The sequence below is a fragment of the Branchiostoma belcheri genome, unplaced genomic scaffold (assembly GCF_001625305.1).
Source record: "Branchiostoma belcheri isolate BF01 breed outbred unplaced genomic scaffold, Haploidv18h27 scaffold47, whole genome shotgun sequence".
Lineage (NCBI taxonomy): Eukaryota > Metazoa > Chordata > Leptocardii > Amphioxiformes > Branchiostomatidae > Branchiostoma > Branchiostoma belcheri.
In genome coordinates, this window is record NW_017804098.1 from 1170689 (window position 1) to 1189594 (window position 18906).

The 18906-nt window shown below is 39.5% G+C and overlaps 3 protein-coding genes across 5 annotated transcripts in view; 1 reads left to right on the top strand and 2 right to left on the bottom strand.

Annotated features, from left to right (window-relative positions):
* LOC109479114 (diphthine--ammonia ligase-like) overlaps positions 1–2165 on the bottom strand; it is a 23158-nt gene extending 20993 nt beyond the window's left edge. Inside the window, exons 1-4 of the mRNA XM_019780984.1 lie at positions 2014–2165; positions 1621–1712; positions 610–794; positions 26–97 (exon numbers count right to left, since the gene is read on the bottom strand). Of these exons, the coding sequence (XP_019636543.1) occupies positions 26–97; positions 610–794; positions 1621–1712; positions 2014–2036 (372 nt within the window). The 5' untranslated portion in view covers positions 2037–2165. The remainder of the gene's footprint in view (positions 1–25; positions 98–609; positions 795–1620; positions 1713–2013) is intronic.
* Positions 2166–2174: 9 nt separating this feature from the next.
* On the top strand, positions 2175–9987 carry LOC109479152 (golgin subfamily A member 5-like). 3 transcript variants are annotated; one of them, XM_019781033.1, is made up of 17 exons: positions 2175–2299; positions 2765–3390; positions 3891–3938; positions 4349–4482; positions 4707–4809; positions 5106–5325; positions 5522–5645; positions 5911–6007; positions 6285–6391; positions 6624–6803; positions 6968–7096; positions 7304–7366; positions 7472–7657; positions 7842–7920; positions 8257–8374; positions 8572–8635; positions 8746–9987. In XM_019781033.1, the coding sequence occupies exons 2-17, from the start codon at positions 2856–2858 to the stop codon at positions 8854–8856; spliced, it is 2298 nt and encodes a 765-aa protein (XP_019636592.1). In that variant the 5' UTR covers positions 2175–2299; positions 2765–2855; the 3' UTR covers positions 8857–9987. The 3 variants fall into 3 exon arrangements, with proteins under 3 accessions (XP_019636592.1, XP_019636593.1, XP_019636595.1); XM_019781034.1 differs by having other exon boundaries at positions 8275–8374; XM_019781036.1 differs by lacking the exon at positions 3891–3938.
* A 587-nt stretch (positions 9988–10574) lies between these two features.
* Positions 10575–18886, bottom strand: LOC109479178 (alpha-soluble NSF attachment protein-like). Its single transcript, XM_019781069.1, has 11 exons — positions 18630–18886; positions 18403–18482; positions 17781–17897; positions 16339–16385; positions 16075–16152; positions 15783–15838; positions 13216–13300; positions 12810–12914; positions 12592–12660; positions 12377–12427; positions 10575–12081 (listed from the first exon to the last, which is right to left on the bottom strand). The coding sequence occupies exons 1-11, from the start codon at positions 18722–18724 to the stop codon at positions 11980–11982; spliced, it is 885 nt and encodes a 294-aa protein (XP_019636628.1). The 5' UTR covers positions 18725–18886; the 3' UTR covers positions 10575–11979.
* Between the last annotated feature and the right edge of the window lie 20 nt (positions 18887–18906).

Sequence of the window (18906 nt, forward strand, 5' to 3'; positions counted from 1 at the left end):
TACCAGTTCTGATCATATCTTACACATTTTCCACCCTGACTCTCTGGTAATCAGACAGAATGGCTCCGACTGAGACAGCTTCAATCTCAACGTCCCCCTAGAAAGAAATGATGCAGATTAGGTAAGATTAGATATGACCTACACTGATGTACTAAACAGGCCATGCATGCAAACATTTCATTGTCTGTGCTATACCTGCAGTACTTGCATGAGTAGATGGGAGGCATTAATGCCCATCTCTTAGTACATGTAACGTTACTATTTACAGCATGCAGCATCATAGCAGTCAGTTGAATCAATCCTACCACGATTACATGTAACGTTACATTGAACTATGGCAATAACCTGAGTCAGAAAGACAATACAAACATGTTTAATCTGCACAGTTGAGTATCATTTGTTTTATGTTATCATGTATACATGTATATAGTCATTTCAATTGAAATTCTAATTTGGGCTTTAATATCCAAATTACCGGTATAAGTATTACAAATATTTCAGAATAGCAGGTGAAATTGAATAATTTCTTAGTTAAAACTTACACGTTTAATTTGTATCATAACTCATTACTAGTAGAATTAACTAGCAAGAAAACATTCTATCACCCACCTTTATTTCTTGGAGCAGGAAAAACAGATCTTCCACCTCATCTGCCTCAGTAGGAGTGTAGTCCATGTCCACCTGCAGGGACCCCCCCTGGATAGTACGTCTGTACAGGGGGAGGCCCATGGCTTCTGCATACAGGTCAATGGCATCATGTCCTACTGTCTGGAACATGTAGCTGTCCAGCTCATCTTCAGAGGAGACAAAGATTTTGCCTTCAACTACATGTACATGGCAACTACTTTTCATCTGTGCATACCAAAAATGATGACGATCTGTCAACAGGTTCTTGAGTTATTCTCCTTCACTCATTTTAACAAATGCCTCAGCAGTTCCCAAACAAGCTGCTAGGAGGCCCAAACTCATATCACTTCTTCCTGAGCACAATGCAAAATTCATGACCCTGGTGGGTCTAGATCATGAGTCATGACATATCAAAACCGGAGGTTCTGCAGCATTACCATAACCAAACCACAAGAGGGCCCAAAATCTAATCATTTCAAGGTCTCATCAAGAACTACCCACCTACCAAATATTGAGACAATCCACCTAACGTTATAGCCTTCTCACGTTACCAGTACCATCTCCTTCTAACTCCATCATCCATGGTGACAACCAAAAATGCTGTCGAAAACATAACTTTCTTCAATGGCAAAGGCAATTAACAACATAATGAATCTAATATTAAGTAATAAGGAGGTTCACAATTACGACTACACAGTGTCAAAAGTGAAGGCCCCTGGCCCAAGATTGAGTAAACTAAAGACATCAGACCATGCTTTGTACATGTCCAGACATGTTTGTTTACCTTGGCGGTGACATACTACCCACAATGCATCACACTGAACACAGATTGTGAACCTCCTTGGGTTTATCCATGGGTTTATGCACTGGGTTTATGCAACTAGGTTTATGATTTTGAGTAGTATCATATGCTAAATTTCAGGTGGATTCAATCAGTACTGTATTTGAGGTATGCTGAGTTAAAAAAAAACAGCTGTCAGGCTGTCACCCCACCTTTTCCCTGGGGCCGAAGGTTTGCCAAAGCGACTATCTGGTGTCCTTCTGCTACACACTGCATCATGTTGTAGCAGCTATCTTTACCTCCACTGCATGAAAATTAATATATTATTATGACTGCAATGTTGGACTTATTTGGCATAACGTTAATTTGATAACTTTGACCATTCCTCTGGGACGAATCATCACCAACAATTCTTTCAATCATTTGATCATTATTTGAAACGTCTACTGCTTTCAAAGCTATATACTAGTAACTTTATCTGTTTTAAAATATCCGTCAAAACAAGGAGTCCTTGGCCAAAACTAAATCAAAAGTTACAAAAAGGCGGGCTTAACTTAAACAAAGATAACAAGTTAACATCAGTTTCCCATCAGCTGTACACTTACCTGACTAGTGCCACGACTCTCATGATTATCTCTATCTCTTATTTCTTTGTGTTAGGCGCAAAAATTGGCTCTATACTGTCACGAATAAAACGTTATATCTTCTTCCAATTTCCACGTTGATTTCTACCGACCGCCTCCATGCTGATGTCAAAGGTGAGAGGTCTAAGTTCTCACTGACGTCACGATTTACACGTCGCCATGTTTTCGTCCGCTGCACAGTCAAACTCTGAGGAAACTTTCCCTTTCTAGGTGTTAAAAATCATCGTAGCAGAATATTCACTTAAAGGTATCCTCAGATCTTTCTGTTAGTTATCTTGATATATGAATGATATGCATTCCTAGTTGCTCTGGGCAATGAGATACCTTTTCACACTGGATATCCTTTGCTTTGCACTTGCCCACTTTTCGATAAATTTTCGACAACATACAAATGTATTTTGGATGTTATCGTGCATTTTCATTGTCGTTTTGGGGTGACCCTGTTGGATATTCACTCCTTGGTGGACGTCTCAAACTTCTGGATATGCTATTATTGACAAGAATAGAAGCTTGGAGAAGAATTAATGTCGTGATTGTCCATTTTATAGATTGTTTATGTGTGAAGAGGTAAACATGGTTGCATCATCAGATTCAGTCTTTTGTGGTGGGCGGGGACTGAACAGTGCAGAGTTTTGACAATGTGTCCATTAGTCCAGATGAAGTGAAGTTTATTCATATACTGTATACAGACTCTTTTTAATGCCTATTCCAGAACCCTTATGGAAGTCGCATCAACATAAACCACAGACATAGGGGACCTTCAAGATTTCTGACTTCAGACAGTGTAAAGTCCACAACAAGTCATGTCTTGGATATCAAACATTGCTGGTAGGGCAGAGGAACTTCTGAATAAGGTTGATCAGACGGCAGCACAGGCCCTGCAGACAGAGGGGGAGACAGCAGCTGTACCCAGACAGCCTGCCTCAGATGTACAGAGGAGTCATCATGTGGAGACACCCAGGTATGAGAGGCCTGGACCTCCTGAACCCCCCAGGATGGAGACCCAGGCTCTGCACACGTCAGTAAGTATGGTGAGCCTGTCCAGCCCACGGACAGCCAGCGGGATGCCCCGTGTCCCCAGCCTGGGCACTATCTCCCAGGGATCCCCACAGAGAGCTTATGGGAGGAAGAAACCTAAGGATGAGGACGAGAAACTTTTTGAATTCCTTAATAGCCCAAACACCTTCCCAGCAGCAGAGAAGAAGAAGGATGTCACAAGGGCTGCTGAGCCCAGTTCTACAGGTGGGAAGCACTCCAGGCAGTCGAGTGATTCCTCCTCAGTGTCAGCATACACAGAGGGCAGTACGTCATACAGCTCCATGGCAGTGGAAGCCAAGGGTAAGTATCTTCTAGTTCTACTTTGTCTGTTGAGGTACATGTAACCCAAATATCTGTGAAACAGCCATGCTTTTTCAGCTGCTCATCAAAAACCACAACACATACACAAAACTAACAAGGTGTTTCACACAAAAATAATGCATTGTACAATGAGAAGGTTCCCAGCATACTAGTACATTGTGCTAACCTGACTAATTCACTCTCCTGGCAGCTGGTCGACCCGGCAATTGCCAGTGGGGGTCATTAACCTCCGGCAGCAAGAACTTGTGTAATCTTGTACCTGCCCAACATTGCACATCTAACAGCCTCAAATGCCCAAGATTGGTAACATGTAGTGAAAAAGTAATAATACTAACCTTTCGATGTCATATAGTAAATATTACGCTAACTACAACATCCTGTATCATTGTACTTAATAAAAAGAAATGTAATGCAGCATAATCTTGCACTGTCCTCTAACCATGTCCACACCATGGCCCAACCATGTGGTTGTGTTGCAGAGAATGTGATGCCTATAGCTACCCCCTCTGTGCAGCAGACTGGGAGTGGTAGGTGTGACATTCTTGCAGTCCTGGGTGACAAGGTTGCATGGTGGCAGGCCTCTACTTACTTATCTCCAAGCAGATCCTTCGGTGGCAAAATTGTAACAAGTTGACAGGCAACATGTTTCTTCCACTCTGGAGAATGCAAAGATTAGCAAGTTTCTGTGACCTGCATAAGTACAGGAAGGACATGACAACCAAAAATATAAGACAGTATTAACAAAAGCGTTTAATTTGATGACCAAAAGTGGAAAAGAATACAAGGCCAGTCTACATAACAAAGTTTTACTGGATTGCAAAGAACAGTTGAATGTACATGTATGTTTCCAAAGAGGAACAAACTGCCACAGGGGAACACATAGGAACACCCAGGCCTCAACACCACATACAGTAAATCATATGTCATGTGAACACAGGGGAAATGTCCCAGACTGTGACAGACATCAGTGAGCCACCATCCAGTGAACCAACAACAAATGGAAGTTCTGACGGCAGTGATGGTGTGCCAACCAGCAGTGAGTCCAGTGATGACCAACCTCTTAGACAACAGGTACAGTACAGTGTAGTTACCAGGTAGAGCACTGTGACTTTTGTTTCCAGCAGCTTGTAGCAGACAAAAAAGTGTTGTTAAGACCTGGTAAGATTTAAAAGATTTATTTCCCTGTTGGTACACAATAGAATACTAGTAGTATGATTGTCAGTTAGAAATCTGGAAAGCAATGCTATATTTTGTTTCAGCTGGTGTAATTCAGACATGTATGTCACACTGTACAGGTATCATCTTTGACACTGGAGAACAACCTGTTAAGGACAGAGGTGTCCTCCCTAAACCAGGAGATGACCTCCCTCATACAGAGATGCAAGTCTGCACAGGAAGGTAGTCTATCATCTACATGTACCAACACAATTCAACAGGTGCTTTATGACACAATATAAGGGTTTTAAACTAAAACAAAACATCCTAAGTCAAAGAAGTGGACTTGAAGGTATGTGAAGATGATTGTGGATTTTGGTGTAATTAGTCATAAATTAGACATTAGTCATAAAAATAATAAAACTGAAAAGGAAAATATATGGAAAGGGTGTTGTATTGTGTTACATTCTCCAACTTTGGATGAATGTAAGTATACAAGTTAAGGTTGTAAAGTATATTACTTTTACTGTACATTTCAGAACTGACTCGAACCAAACAGAGACTGGACACCATGTCGTCGGGGGCGTCCCAGACAGACAGGATTATCCGTGAGCTGCGGTCGCGAGAGGAGGACCTGACCGAGGCCATCACCACCAAGGATGCCCAGCTGGCCGTACTGAAGGTGCGACTGGACGAGGCTGACCAGGAGCTCAAGGTCAAGAGGACCATGGTGGAGGAGCTGCAGAATGAGAAGGACAGGTACTTATCCTCAGGCAGCCCTTATACAACTGTTTGAGTCAGGGGAGGCTTATTACACCAAGTTCTCTGTATAAACTAGCTTTTTGATGATATTGAGCATGACATTTCTTCAGCTTTACACAATGCACTACTCCTTTCTTTTGCTATAATCTGTTGCTAAAAAGAATTCCTTCCCCGTATTTTAAACTGTATGTAGGATCCTGAGGGACCACAGTGATTCGAGTGGGATCCACAGCCAGGCACTGGACAGCCTGAGGGAGAAGCTACATGAGGCAGAGGCTGCCCTGAAGAGAGAGCAGGAGTCTTACAAGATAGCTCAGGTCTTACAAAACAGTCTTCTATTGAGTCCTACCAGATGACTCTGACTGATGCAGCTTTGAAGCAAATGTTTTACCCCATAGTACATGTATTTACGACCAGTGTCGGTCATGGGACTAGGTAGGTAGGTAGGACATGTACTTTATTACAGTCATATGGTAGCTTGCTGTATAATCTGAAGGATGAATATATTTTTAACATGTCTATATATGAGGCTACTTTAAGGTATGACAATTTTTATGTAGTAGCTATATCTTTCTTGTATAGAACGAGGCCATGGAAAGACAACACAAGCTGGAGGCAGACAGACACAGTATGGCTGAGTCTCTAACATCTGCACAAAAGCAGGTCCAGGATGACAAGAGTATCCTTCTTACTATTGCATTTCTGTATTTGAGATGATAAGACAATTATAATGTTTAAGCAGAAACTCAGTAAAGCAACCCACCTGAGTTCACTTTGTAACTTTTGCAGTAATACCTGCAATGTACATGTACATATGTAGGGATGTGATTAGAATAATGAAGGACGTTTTCTTTTTAAACCTCCTTGGAATAATGTTGCAGCCATCTCAATATATTAAGTATGTAGTGTTTAAAAAGATATTGTCTCAGAGTTTTCCTGAGCTTACTATCTTGCAGAGAGAATAACAGACCTGACTGCACATGTGGAGAAGGCTAAGGCAACAGCAGAATCAGCCAGACAGGAGCTGTCAGATTACAAGCAGAAGGCAACACGGATTTTACAGGTTAGAGTTGTCCATGCTGTACGCTGTTCATTTCTTCAGAAAGCATTGAAATAAGTGAAAAATCAACAGTTACATCAAGATTTACAACAGGTACAAAAAGAAATCAGAAATAATGTTCATGTAATTGCGCATGTGCACACAATTCATTGACTGAAGCTTTTGGACAAATGTTGTGCTCATTAGAGATTGGGTAATGACACTTAACAAATTGAAACCTTGGTCCTGCCCCCAGTCAAAGGAGAAGCTGATCAACAGTCTACGTCAAGGCAGTAGTGAAGGGGACTCTGGGGCTGCAGGAGCAGGGGCAAGTGTGGGGCTGGAGTTGGAGGAACTCAGACATGAGAGGGATTTGCAAAGAGAAGATATTCAACACCTCAGCATGCAGCTGGACCAGGCCAGGCTGGAGCTACAGGTCAGATAGTGTACAAACTTCTGCTGGGAGTGATTTTGTCTGGCTGTGAGAAGCAGTGAGAAAGTAGCAGAACATAGTGAATATCATTCATGTAAAAGACATATTTCATGTTTGCCTGTAACACGTGCATGTAACTGACTACAAAAGAATTTTTTACCATCCAGGAACAAGAGTCCCAGCTGCAGTCAGAGATTGACATGTCACGTGACCAGATCAGAGAACTGGAGGACCACCTGTCACAGGAGAAACAGCTGAGAGAAGATGCTGAGACAGAACTTGCCAGCCTGAAGCAGGTGTGAGGATTCTGCTGCTCTTGCATCTTTCAGTCGCATCCTATATTTGAGTTTCTATCACATATACATGAGGCTATTATCAAGGAGTATTTGCCAATGAAGAGGTAGATTTAGCATGGATTAGTCTTTTTAATGCAATTTTTTCTAAAGCTGCAGTGTTTGACACTATTGCAGCTGTTGATCATTCTTCTCTGCTGTCTCACACAGGAAATGCGTTACATCCAAGAAGAAATGGTGAAGCAAAAGACAACCTTCCAAACCAGACTGAAGGTATCAAACTATCCCTATGGTAGGGACTCCTTTAGTTTCATTTCACAATACATGCCTTCAATCAACGACTATTCCATTTGATTTTTTTTCAAATGTGCAACTTAGGACCGAGAAGAAGAGATTCAGAAGCTGAGGAACCAAATGACAACCAAGGCAATGAGCACGACCACCCAGAGTGAGCTGGAGGGGCGGCTGCACTCCCTGACTGAGAGCCTCATTCAGAAACAGACTATGCTGGAAGCCCTCAGCACAGAGAAGAACTCCCTGGTGCTACAGCTAGAGAGGCTAGAGGTCAGTTGTTACAGCTTTACATTTACATTTTGTACAAGTCAAACACATGCAGGGTGTCAAGAACACAGGTGTTGACACAATGGATAACATACTTCTTCTAAGGGTAGCACACATCACTGAGTCACACTGCTAAGTGAGACAGCTTACAAGTATGCTCATCATATGCCAACCATTTTCCCTGCAGCAACAGTACAGAGCAGCCCAGCCTCTAGCTGGCAAACATCCTGGTCACACTGTAGTAGGTGGGATGGAGGAGGAGGATGGTGAGAAGCATTCTACTTTCTTTGCCATATTGAATCTTTAAAAAGAAAACAGCAAATCTAAAAGACAAAGGGAGCTTGCATCAGTATTTCTTGGCTGTTACATCATATCCAAATGATGAAAGATAAAGAGTAACAAATAATCTGATTCATTCATGAATACATACACTGTGTGCAGTTACATGTAACTCAACAAATCAATAGCTTTACTATTAGATATCACTGAATGTTAAACAGTGTATGTTTCAGTTTGTTTTGTATGTTGATGTGCCTTTTCAAGTTTGTTTCATTTTGCCCAAAGTTAGGGCAAATACATGTAACTCAAACTCTGTGTTGTAGCTTCTGTTCCTCTTGCAGGTGCCAGAGTCCGCTCTGCCCCGTTCTTACAAGTGGACCCATCAGGCACAAGTCCCATCAACAGAGTCAAGCGAGCTGCCAACAGCATAGACAAATTCAGGTGAGGGCTTACATGAGATCAGTTTGTTTCGGTTGGCATGGGCTTACGTGAGTTTCATCGCTCAAAAGAAAGATTATCTTTTGAAAAGTTTATTTGGACAACATGTAAGCACAGCAGCAAGCATACATTCTAGTACCCAAAATAACAAAATGACATCCATAATGAATGTCGATATAACCATGTGGCTTTCTCTACAGTATTCGTCTAGGAGTCTTCCTGAGAAGATATCCAACAGCAAGGCTCTTTGTCATCTTGTACATGGTTAGTCTTTGCTTTCTCCCTTATAATAAACATTGTGTCAGATATTTCAATTCAATGCTTGAACTCAAAAGTAACCTTTTATCAGGTAACAACCTGTTACCCTTTCCCAGGTGTTGCTGCACCTGTGGGTGATGATTGTGCTGCTGACCTACACACCTGAGATCCACACAGGCGACCAGTTCCACCCAGACTTGAAGCAGCCTCACCCTGACCAGCCGTAAAAACACCAGTCTGCTACCCTGTATCACATATCTACAACAAGCTGGACTTCATATAAAAGCACTGGTACAAATGACAGTAGTTATGGACACAGTATGGGCCCATAGTAACTTAAGACAAACTTGGAAACACAGCAATTCTAAAGCAACAACTGTACATCCAAATAATGTGTATTGATGTTAAAGGTATCCAGGGTTTTCCTTCAGCTTTGGGCCCATGCCGGAGACTGAAGTAGCAAGCAAAGTATAACAGAAAATGAGCAAGTTGGTCCTCTCATGTCATAGGGTGATGTAAAAAGTGCTTGGTGGTATAAGGTTAGCCACAGGTGACAAATACATCCAGATGTATAGCACATGTATCACCCATATTATGTGCAGTCATTACTGTTTCCTTTGTAGATAATTGTTGCTACTGGTACATGGTATGTACTTAGCTTAACTCTGTTGTTCATGTTCATACAACAGTTGAACTGTATTACTCATTCCCATTGAACCATTATGATAATGATTTTCTGAACACTACTGAGGTCTTTTATTTGAATTCCGTGACATTCAACCCAATATATCATCAAATTGTTGATCTCACATGCTAATGGCTCATTCTTTTAGCTGATGTATTTGTTGGTGGCCTTATCAAATGGTGTATGATCAAGAAAGTGTATGGAGTATGTGCTATGTCATGTTAATAAAGCTAGTAGGGCTTGAAAAATATTCTTGGACTGTAACATGTAAATTGTACATGTATATACATGTATTATAATATTATAGTCCATACTGCATGTAAATACCTGGAAGTTAATCTAAATGGGTGATCAGTCTTTAGGTATAATTCTTTCCATAGAAAAAGCAAGTCATATAGCAACACTGTCATATATTTACGCATTACTCTCGTGAGGTACATAGTTCCAGTATTCCAAATTGATACTAGTAATATGTATCCTGATATGTAATACATGTACAAATTTACTTCTGTGCAAGAGGTTACTAGTTATGCTGCTTTGCTATCATCATTTACATGTATGTTGAAATCTTGAAATAAAGTGTTTCTGTCAAAGAATGTAGAGAACATTTTATAATCATGCATTATCAATGGACATTCTGTTTCAGAGTTTTGTGTACTTGGAAATCAGGATGTTTTGCTGGAAGGGTTCCTGTTCCACCTGACCTAAGATTGGTTCCCCCAGTATTCTTTCTCCTGCTTAACTTAATAAATATGCAGATTTATTTTACCTGATTGTAATGCTGGAGTATAGGTGAGACTGTTTATTCTGTCGTCTTGAGAAACAAAAAATTGGCATATTAGGGAATAATGAATATCAAAATTAGATCATCAAAGTATGACACAGCAACAGTATATTTCGATGTTAACAATTTTGGAAAATCCAGTGCCTTAAATGTCTTACTTAAGTTGTTTGCACAAGAAAAGAGAAATTCTGATGTGGAAAGAATGTCAATGGAATGGGAATAAAATGAAATTTGAAATTTTCAATCTTTTGAATTAAAGCTTCTGTAACTTCTAAACAAAACGTATGTTTCAAAGAATTTCAGGTCTGGAAACTTGCAAAGTTCTAGCACTTAATTGGCCACTGTTAGCAATAGGTACAAAAACAAACGTAATCAGGAATTGGCAGTTTTTTTGCTGCAAGCCCTGAGACATACCAAATCAAAGTAAATGAAGGAATACCAATAAATATTGGCAAATAAAAACAACTTGCGCTATGTCCAACAAACTCCAACATCTAATGCGACATGATTCCAAGTAAAAAATGAATAAACGTTGGACTTACCAATGCTATCTTTATGCGAGCAATAATATCGTCAGAAAATTTTGGAAGCAGATTCAAGAAGTCATTAAATAAGCAAAATGACAGGACAACAGGGCACATTTATATCTATTAGTGTGTACATAGAGACCACAATTCAAGCACAATGTTCTTCATTTGTAACTCAACATCAATAATCCTGTGTCATGACAGATTCTTTTTCTGTACAATGCCTTTACAATATACATGTATCTTAGGTTACATCTATTATAGTTTATACACAAAGTTCAGACCATTTGGAGTTATCTACTTGTCTACACTTTAGTTCTCTGGAATAATGAGATAGTTCTCAATCATACCAACAGTCATGGTTTGTAGAATACAGGATATGGAATACAGTAGACAACATTACAGCACAGACACAACAACAATACAATTTTCTGTAAGATGTAGCATAAAAAGATCAATGTGTCTAACTATTACTCATTAATTCAGTCCATCTGTTTCATTTGGAAACACTACAGCTAACACTAGTAACAGCAAGTCACTGTGCCTTACTTTATGAGATTGCCTTACTGGAGAAGCATTTATTCTATAGCCAGCTTTCTCATTCTCTAGGCTTTGCATCTACTGTTAGTATTTCAATTTCAATTACTACACTGGAATTCTGCATTCTAATTATTTACCATTTGGATGGTAGCATCAAGCTCTGACGTTGCATTGGAACTTTCAGATAAGCCTGAACAAAAAAAAATAGAACCTGTGCATAAAATGACATGTACGTAAAAAAAAAACTCAATTTGAAATCAACAAATTAAATCAAAATGCAGTACAGTTACATGTATGCTTTAAGGCTGTAGAATTACTGATGCTATACTGTACTTACTGAAGCTTAAAAAATAATGGTGACCAACTTTCATCACATGAACTGAAATGAACATGAAATGTTGTGCACTTATCAATAAGCAAGACAGATGGCCATATAAATAAGGAGTTCTGAGATACAAAAGTATCTTTAACTGATTAAAACAATCACAAATTAGGAAGGCCTTAGATTGTACTGGCCTTAGATTCACTTTTGTACATTTCATATCTAATTGTCAGAATCTACTAGTAACCTGCCATCCCAATGCCAGCAAGTAATAATCCCTTGTTTGGCTACAGAAGAAAGGTCAGCTACAAAGTTTCTAACAAAGGTACATGTATTTGAATAGAGAAAAATTATCAATCTGCAGGACAAAAAAGTACATGTGATGTGTACATGTGATATTAGAAAACACAAGACTTATGGTATATCATACTGGAACATATATTGCTAGCACATGCCTCTATGGGCAGTGTGACATCTGTTATGAGGGAGTGTTTATCGTAGATCCTCCATCTCCCCTGAGATAGTTCTCTTGATCCTCAGTAGCATTGTTGTCAGCCATTGGTCAAGCCGAGTAATGGAGTCATAGTCCTTGACCTGCAAGAGGAGCAAAAGTCAGGATGCTCTTTTCTTCTCTTCCAAGTGCTTAATAAATACATGTACCTGTACGTTACATGTCATACAACTTAAACATTTGTAGCCTTATAAATGTATTCAAGTCATCGAGATACCTGCCAAAATTCAATACCTTATAAGTGACAAAGCGGCCATTTATAATCACATGATGTAAAAGCTATGCAATTCAGATCTTGTGTTGCCAACATGTTTTCATTTCCTTTGTGGAAAACAAATGAGTCTACGTAATGATTGACAAGATACAAGCTGTACTCACAGCATCTGTGTACATGTCTGCATTCTGCTCCTCCAGAGCTGTCATCAAAGTCTACAAGATGAAAAGAAAGCAGAGTGTTAAATCAAAACTTAACAGCTGAAATAAAAACTTAATGGCTAACTTTTCATTCTCACAATGTTCACATGTTCATAAATGATGTTGACACCATATGCAATGAAATACACATCATTTAGACAACATGATGAATGTCTTACCTTGAGAAGTTTACATTCCCGAGTATCTGAGAAAGCTGCAAACATCTCTTCATACTTCTGCACAGCTTGCTGAAAGAAACAACATAAACATGCTCCTTCAGAGTGGCAATCTGGAAAGAACTATGCATGGGAATTTCTTTCTTCCATTCATACATTATTTTCAGAAATTCAAGGCAGTTCAGAGATCTAGATATTCTAGAAGTATCCAGAGTCCATACCTGAGCATTAAGCAGGTCCACACACAGGTGACATAGAGCTGCCTTGAAGAAGTACTCCTTAGCACTGTATTTTAGAAGGCTGTTGTCCATGGCTGTAACAGCAACCTTTTTGCAGAAAGATTTTGTGAAACTTTTTATGAGCAGTGTGTGAAACATGAGTGCCATAATCATACAAGCATTTTCATGGTTCAAAATGTGTTTGCTCACATCATGCTTTTTGTAATCTTTCAAGGTTTCCCACATCTTCAGGCACAGTTAAACTGAGAGATAAACATGCCCAACATTTGCATACTGACATAAAGGCAAACAAATATTCACAATGAAAAAAAAAGTTTGACATAGTCTTTAGTACACCAATGGTAACACATCAGACATCACTCTTAACAAAGCTCACTGCATAACATACCTGTTCATAGATCTCTATGGCTTTAGGATATTGCTCAAGCTGGGCTGCATACTGGGCCACCTTCAACAAACACTTGTTTGCAGAGCTGAAAGACAAAACATGTTCATAGGATTGTCATTTTCAACCTTCCTTTTTCTAACAATAATGCCATATTTGTCCTATAATAACCATGCATTGGCCTAATGCAACACAACATTAAATAGACAAATGGGGTTATCTCATGTACATCCTTCTCCAAACAACTACATTACCATACTTTGTGTAGGTCATGATTCACTACTGATATCTAAACCAGGGCAGAATAAAATTTCTACACTCCAGACTTATACGCATACATGTATACATGTACATGTACCTAACAACAGTACTTTATCAATACTGGTGATTAGTGACAGTGAGTTGAAATAGCACCATGCACGAATCAAGCTAAAATTTATATCGTTAAACATGAAAAAACCCTGGGGTTTACGACTGCAAAGACAATGTCCTTCATGACTGCAAGTAATGGAGTCATTTGGTGGAGGGGCTATATGTAGTTACGGTGTGATATATTCTTACTTTCTTATAACTTGTCCGCATATAAAGACTGCCATGAAGTCAAAGTCATGAAGTGGCATTTCCATTTGACACCTTCATATATTAGCTATCTACTAAAGTGTAGTTCATCATGTGACAGTTATAACCATGAAAAATCTAATAGAACTAGAAAGGCCAATATTTGCTTTGGAGCAAATACAGCGATGGGTTCACCACATTTTACGACATGGCAGGGAAAGAATGGGAAACACAAGGGAAAACAATGATTTACATTGATATAACTATAATATGAAGTAAAATACAACTAAAACAACAGTTGGATAGCTATTCCCTACTTTATTGGTTAGGATTTTTAATTGCATAATGCAAACTGTTGATTTTCAAAATAAAAAAAAAACGTCCATGCCCGGCATTCCAATGCTGGAGCAGGAAAGCTTGAAATACCTACCAAAACACTTGAATACAGACATACTGTCAGTATGGAAACTGTGCAGAGGAAATGCTCTGTGCAGGTGTTAATCAAGTTAAATCCCAACAGCCAATCAGCAAGAAGTATAGAGGAAAGCTGCATGCCTATTGGTTGATGCCCTGCATTCCATTGTGATGACTCATGCCCAAACGTGGTAAACAAGGCAGACTAACACAGTAATACATTTGCTATAACACAGCCAAAAAACTCAAATAAAACCATTCTAAAAGCCTGCATCACAATAATTTAAAAAACGCCTAGGGGTATTTGCCCACTGTACCTCCATACCAAATTTCAGGACCTTAGGCCCTAAAATGAAGAAGCTGAATCCATTTAAAGATATGGCAGGAGGAGGAGGAGAAGGAGAAGAAACATCAGAAAAAGCAATATGGTTTCACCACACCACTTCGTGGTGTGGTGAACCCATAATAATATGGTATGAAATCTGTCTCCAACCTAGGACTGGTGACTCTATGGCATCTGTTCACTGAGCGCTCATGAATAACATATTTCTGGTATGACAACACCAGCAACTTTAGTGGTTTGACAGATACAGCCTTCTTTACAGGTTAAATATGAATGGTGGAGGAGAAATGGAAGGGTTGCTGACGAAAACATTTTCATTACCTTCGTCTTCGGAAGCCATTGAACAGCAGAGGAAACAACACAATGAACAGTTCTACTCACTACAGAATACCAGTAGCAAGAACAGGTGACACAGACAGCCATGTACACGTGTGTATGAAATGCGATGTTATGGCATGAATAGTAGTGACAGAAACAGATGTGTTTTTAGTTATTAATGACCACTCTGGTGCTGCTACATAATGCATAATTTATGCAAATGTCCAAGATCTCCTTGTCTGGAAATACTTGAAAGGCAATAGGACAGAAAAGGGGACAACAAAAAATTTAAAGCTAAAGGAAAGGGCAGTCAACTGTGCTGCATCAGAAATATAAACTTGCATGGTAGATCGGTTCTCTGTGAGCTTCATCTTTGCATGCACAGGATTTATGTACTGATAGAATAAGGTCCAAGTTTTTACAAAAATCAAAATTAAACCAACTTGCGTGATGCAAAATTTCATCCAGACAAATGTTGGATATACATACGAAATTATCTTTTACCTGCATCAGAGCTATTTGTCAGCAACTGCCAATGGTCACATTAAGTGCTAGCCTAGGGTATTACATGGGTAGGGTAGTGCCTTGGTTCTAAATCTGTCTAATTATCATCAAAGATACATGAGGGATGTGAATCTTGCAACACTAACCTCTTATACAGTCATATGCCATGCTGCCTAATGAACAGATTTACTGATTTGAAAAAAAGTTTCTTTTAAAGAAAATCTTATGTTCCTACATGTATATGTACAATGTACATTGTATGTGAAACAGTCCCCTTACATGTATGCATGATTTCTTTCATCTGCACTCCAGTGAGACCATGTTATGATTTGCATTTTAAAGAACCAGGCTCAGTGGGATTTATTCCTCAGCTGGGTTATGATAAAATGTAGAATATTGTTCAATAGTCAAACTCCTAGTATGTGTGGCCCACCTTGATGATTCTTCTCCCTTGTAGTAGTCGGCAGCCTGTTCATAGTTAGAGATTGCCTGGAAGAAAGAAGAGAGAAACTCTGGTTGATGACATTAGAATGGGACCAGTCCAATGTCATTAGAATTTCACATATCTGTCAGAACTGCTGTCTGTAAAAGATACAGAGTATGATTAAGTATACATTACAATGGATACTAAACAAATAAAACAAAAAAATCAATGGATACTGCATGCTTCATCATTCTAAAACCTTTACTCCAAGTTCATTAGCAATTGAATTAATGGCACAAACCTTGTCAATATCCACAATCTCTGTCTCATAAATCTCAGCTATGGAAATGTGGTTCTTGGCAGCAATGGTGAATCGGCCCTGGACATGGAAACAGTCATTTAAAGCTGCTGTATATAAGAGTTACCCAAAAGTTCTAGTAAATGTTAGTCAACCACAAGAATATAAAAATATTAGATAACGTTATTGTGCATGTGAAAGCAAACCATGAAAAAAATGGTCCACAAATCCATGGAATAGAAGATGGCACATAAGCAATGTACTCACCATATCAGTAAATATTTCAACAGCTCTGGAAATGCAGTTGACAGCCTCTGTAGTACAAAAAGGAGGGAATGATGTTGAGGTAAACTATGATACATGTCTATGGCCATGGTGTACCCACTCCAGCATGGCAGATGAGATATTGTTGTCTTCGTCAGAAGGACTATGAAATTGTCTCGCCGGAGTGTGGGGAACTGCGTATTTTGCGATATAACTCTGGAAGGCATGATTCGACGTCCATGATTTTTGGCAGGCATATTACCGCTGTTGAGGCCAAAGTCAAGTACAAGTTTCGGCTTCGTGGGGGGTCCGTGCGTCACGTTAGTGTACCTTTTGTGTTTGTGGCTTGTTAGCAAGATAACTCAAGTATTTGTAAAATGTTGATTATAATTCTTGGTGTGGTGCTTACTATTGTCGGGACCAAGGTTAAGTTTGTTACTGAGCTTTGTGGGGGGTTTCGTTGTGACTACAGGGGGCATTTTGTTAATTTTTCTTGTGAGCAGGATAACTTTTGTATGTGTGGATGGAAGTTAATGAAATTTGATAGGCATATTACTGTCGTGGTCTCCAAGATTGAGTTCAAAGATGAGAGTCGTGGAGGTCGTTATGTCCCCGTAATAGGACCTTTTGTGTTTAGAAATCCCCACCTACATCTGCTTGGAGACAGCCGACAGCTGGATATAGCCGGGGAACCCCATAATGGGATGGGATCAAATGACGTTACATTGAGGGATTGTACTATAACTTCAGCAGGGGGAGGATAGGTTGGACATATGTCAGGTTATTTTCTACGGCCACACCAAGTAATTGCTATGGATGACGTCCACTGGAGACCTTAAATCTAATTACCTTAAATTTAAGGAAAGCGCGCAATAAAAACGCGATGGGCCGAAAAACGAGATGCCTAGATTTGGAATATACTAACTGTAGAAGTACAAATGTTAGGACACAAAGAACACAAGAAACAAGTCTTCTATTTGTCATAAAGACAAATTAACAAAACAGCAGTAGTCACCCTGTTCTGATTCTTTCCTTTATAACATCTTCTCTTATTATATTTTGCGGCGCTGTCGTGACACTTTCAACACAGTAAGAATTTCTTCAACTTTTTTTTTTCCAGTAACAGTCCAAACTCAAATAACGTAGGGGGGGGGGGTAACACGGGTGACGACGCATCTGTATAATCTGCGGCAAACCGTTTCAGGGTGTTCTGTACCATAAAAATGATACAGAGATTCTTTTGTTCTTTAGACCAAATTGATTATTAAAAAGAGTGAAGAATACGCATGTTAATTTCTCTAGAACGATGTACCTCTGACGAAGACATGAGATCTCCGACCTCTAGTTTGATTTAAGTTATAAAAACCTTTCTATCAGGTATATAGTACTGTTATGAAATGTGTTGTTAGACTTATAAATTATACAACATTTTGCATACTACACACCTTGAGGATCAGTCTTCTTGTAGCAGTTCCCTGCATCCACAAAACACGTGGCTGCCTCATGCTTGCTGTTCAGTTGGATCTGAAGTTTGGCTGCCTCACAGAAGGCATTGCCAGCAGCTGGTTTTGGAAGTAAATATCATATTTGAACTGTCTGTATATGTGCATATGGACAAGGCTGGACATGTATAAATAACTTAATATCAACATACATCTATAACGTTATATGTTAAATACCATAATTTCCATGTGTGCAACTAAACTCTAGATGTTAATTTTTGCATTAAGAATTAATTTTGCTGATCAATCACAAATGCTTGCCACATGCCATCAAATCCTCTGACTACACTCTATACTATAGACGTAAGTATGGATTAGTCATCACCTATTTTAACAGAAATGTAACATAACATAATATACTATAACAGTTAACGTTAACAGTTACAAAAGGGTAAACAAAACAGATTTTTCTGGTACAGAGTATACTTGGCATAAGGGTCTTAGATAATATGAGTCATGATAAGTCAATCAGAAAGATTCCCACCCTTCCCCTCTGTATACAGTAAATCACAATTTTTTATGGCAGATATTAAATTCTGGAGGAGAAGGCTTCGCTGGTCCTCACCGCTCCATTTCTTTGCCACTTTGAACATGTTGGCAGCCCGCACGTACATGTCAGCCGCGTCCTCCAGCTTGGTTGAGCCACTAGAAAACATAAAGGACGCACATTAGCAGCATCAAAACCTCTGAAGCCTAGCTGTAGAATGAATCAAAATACACCACAATAGAGGAAGACTATGATCACGCCCCTCTCGGCTTTATGCACCATAGCAAGGATCGATCTCAACTCACCCTCCAAACAGGGAGCCGAAAAATCCCTGGGACGACTTCACTTTCTTCTCCGCTTGGATCATCAGTTGTTGGGCTTCTTCTTCTTTTGCTGCCATTTTATTCGTCCCGAGCGTTTACCAATATGTACAGAAGTGTGAGATTTGATCGAAAGTTGAGTGGGAGATAGCAAATCCCTGATTTCTGCGGTGATATTCTCAGTACGCACACGTCAGGTCGTCCGCCATGAAAGTTCAGCTAATCACCTGACCTGAGGACATGACGTCATGTCCCGACCAGC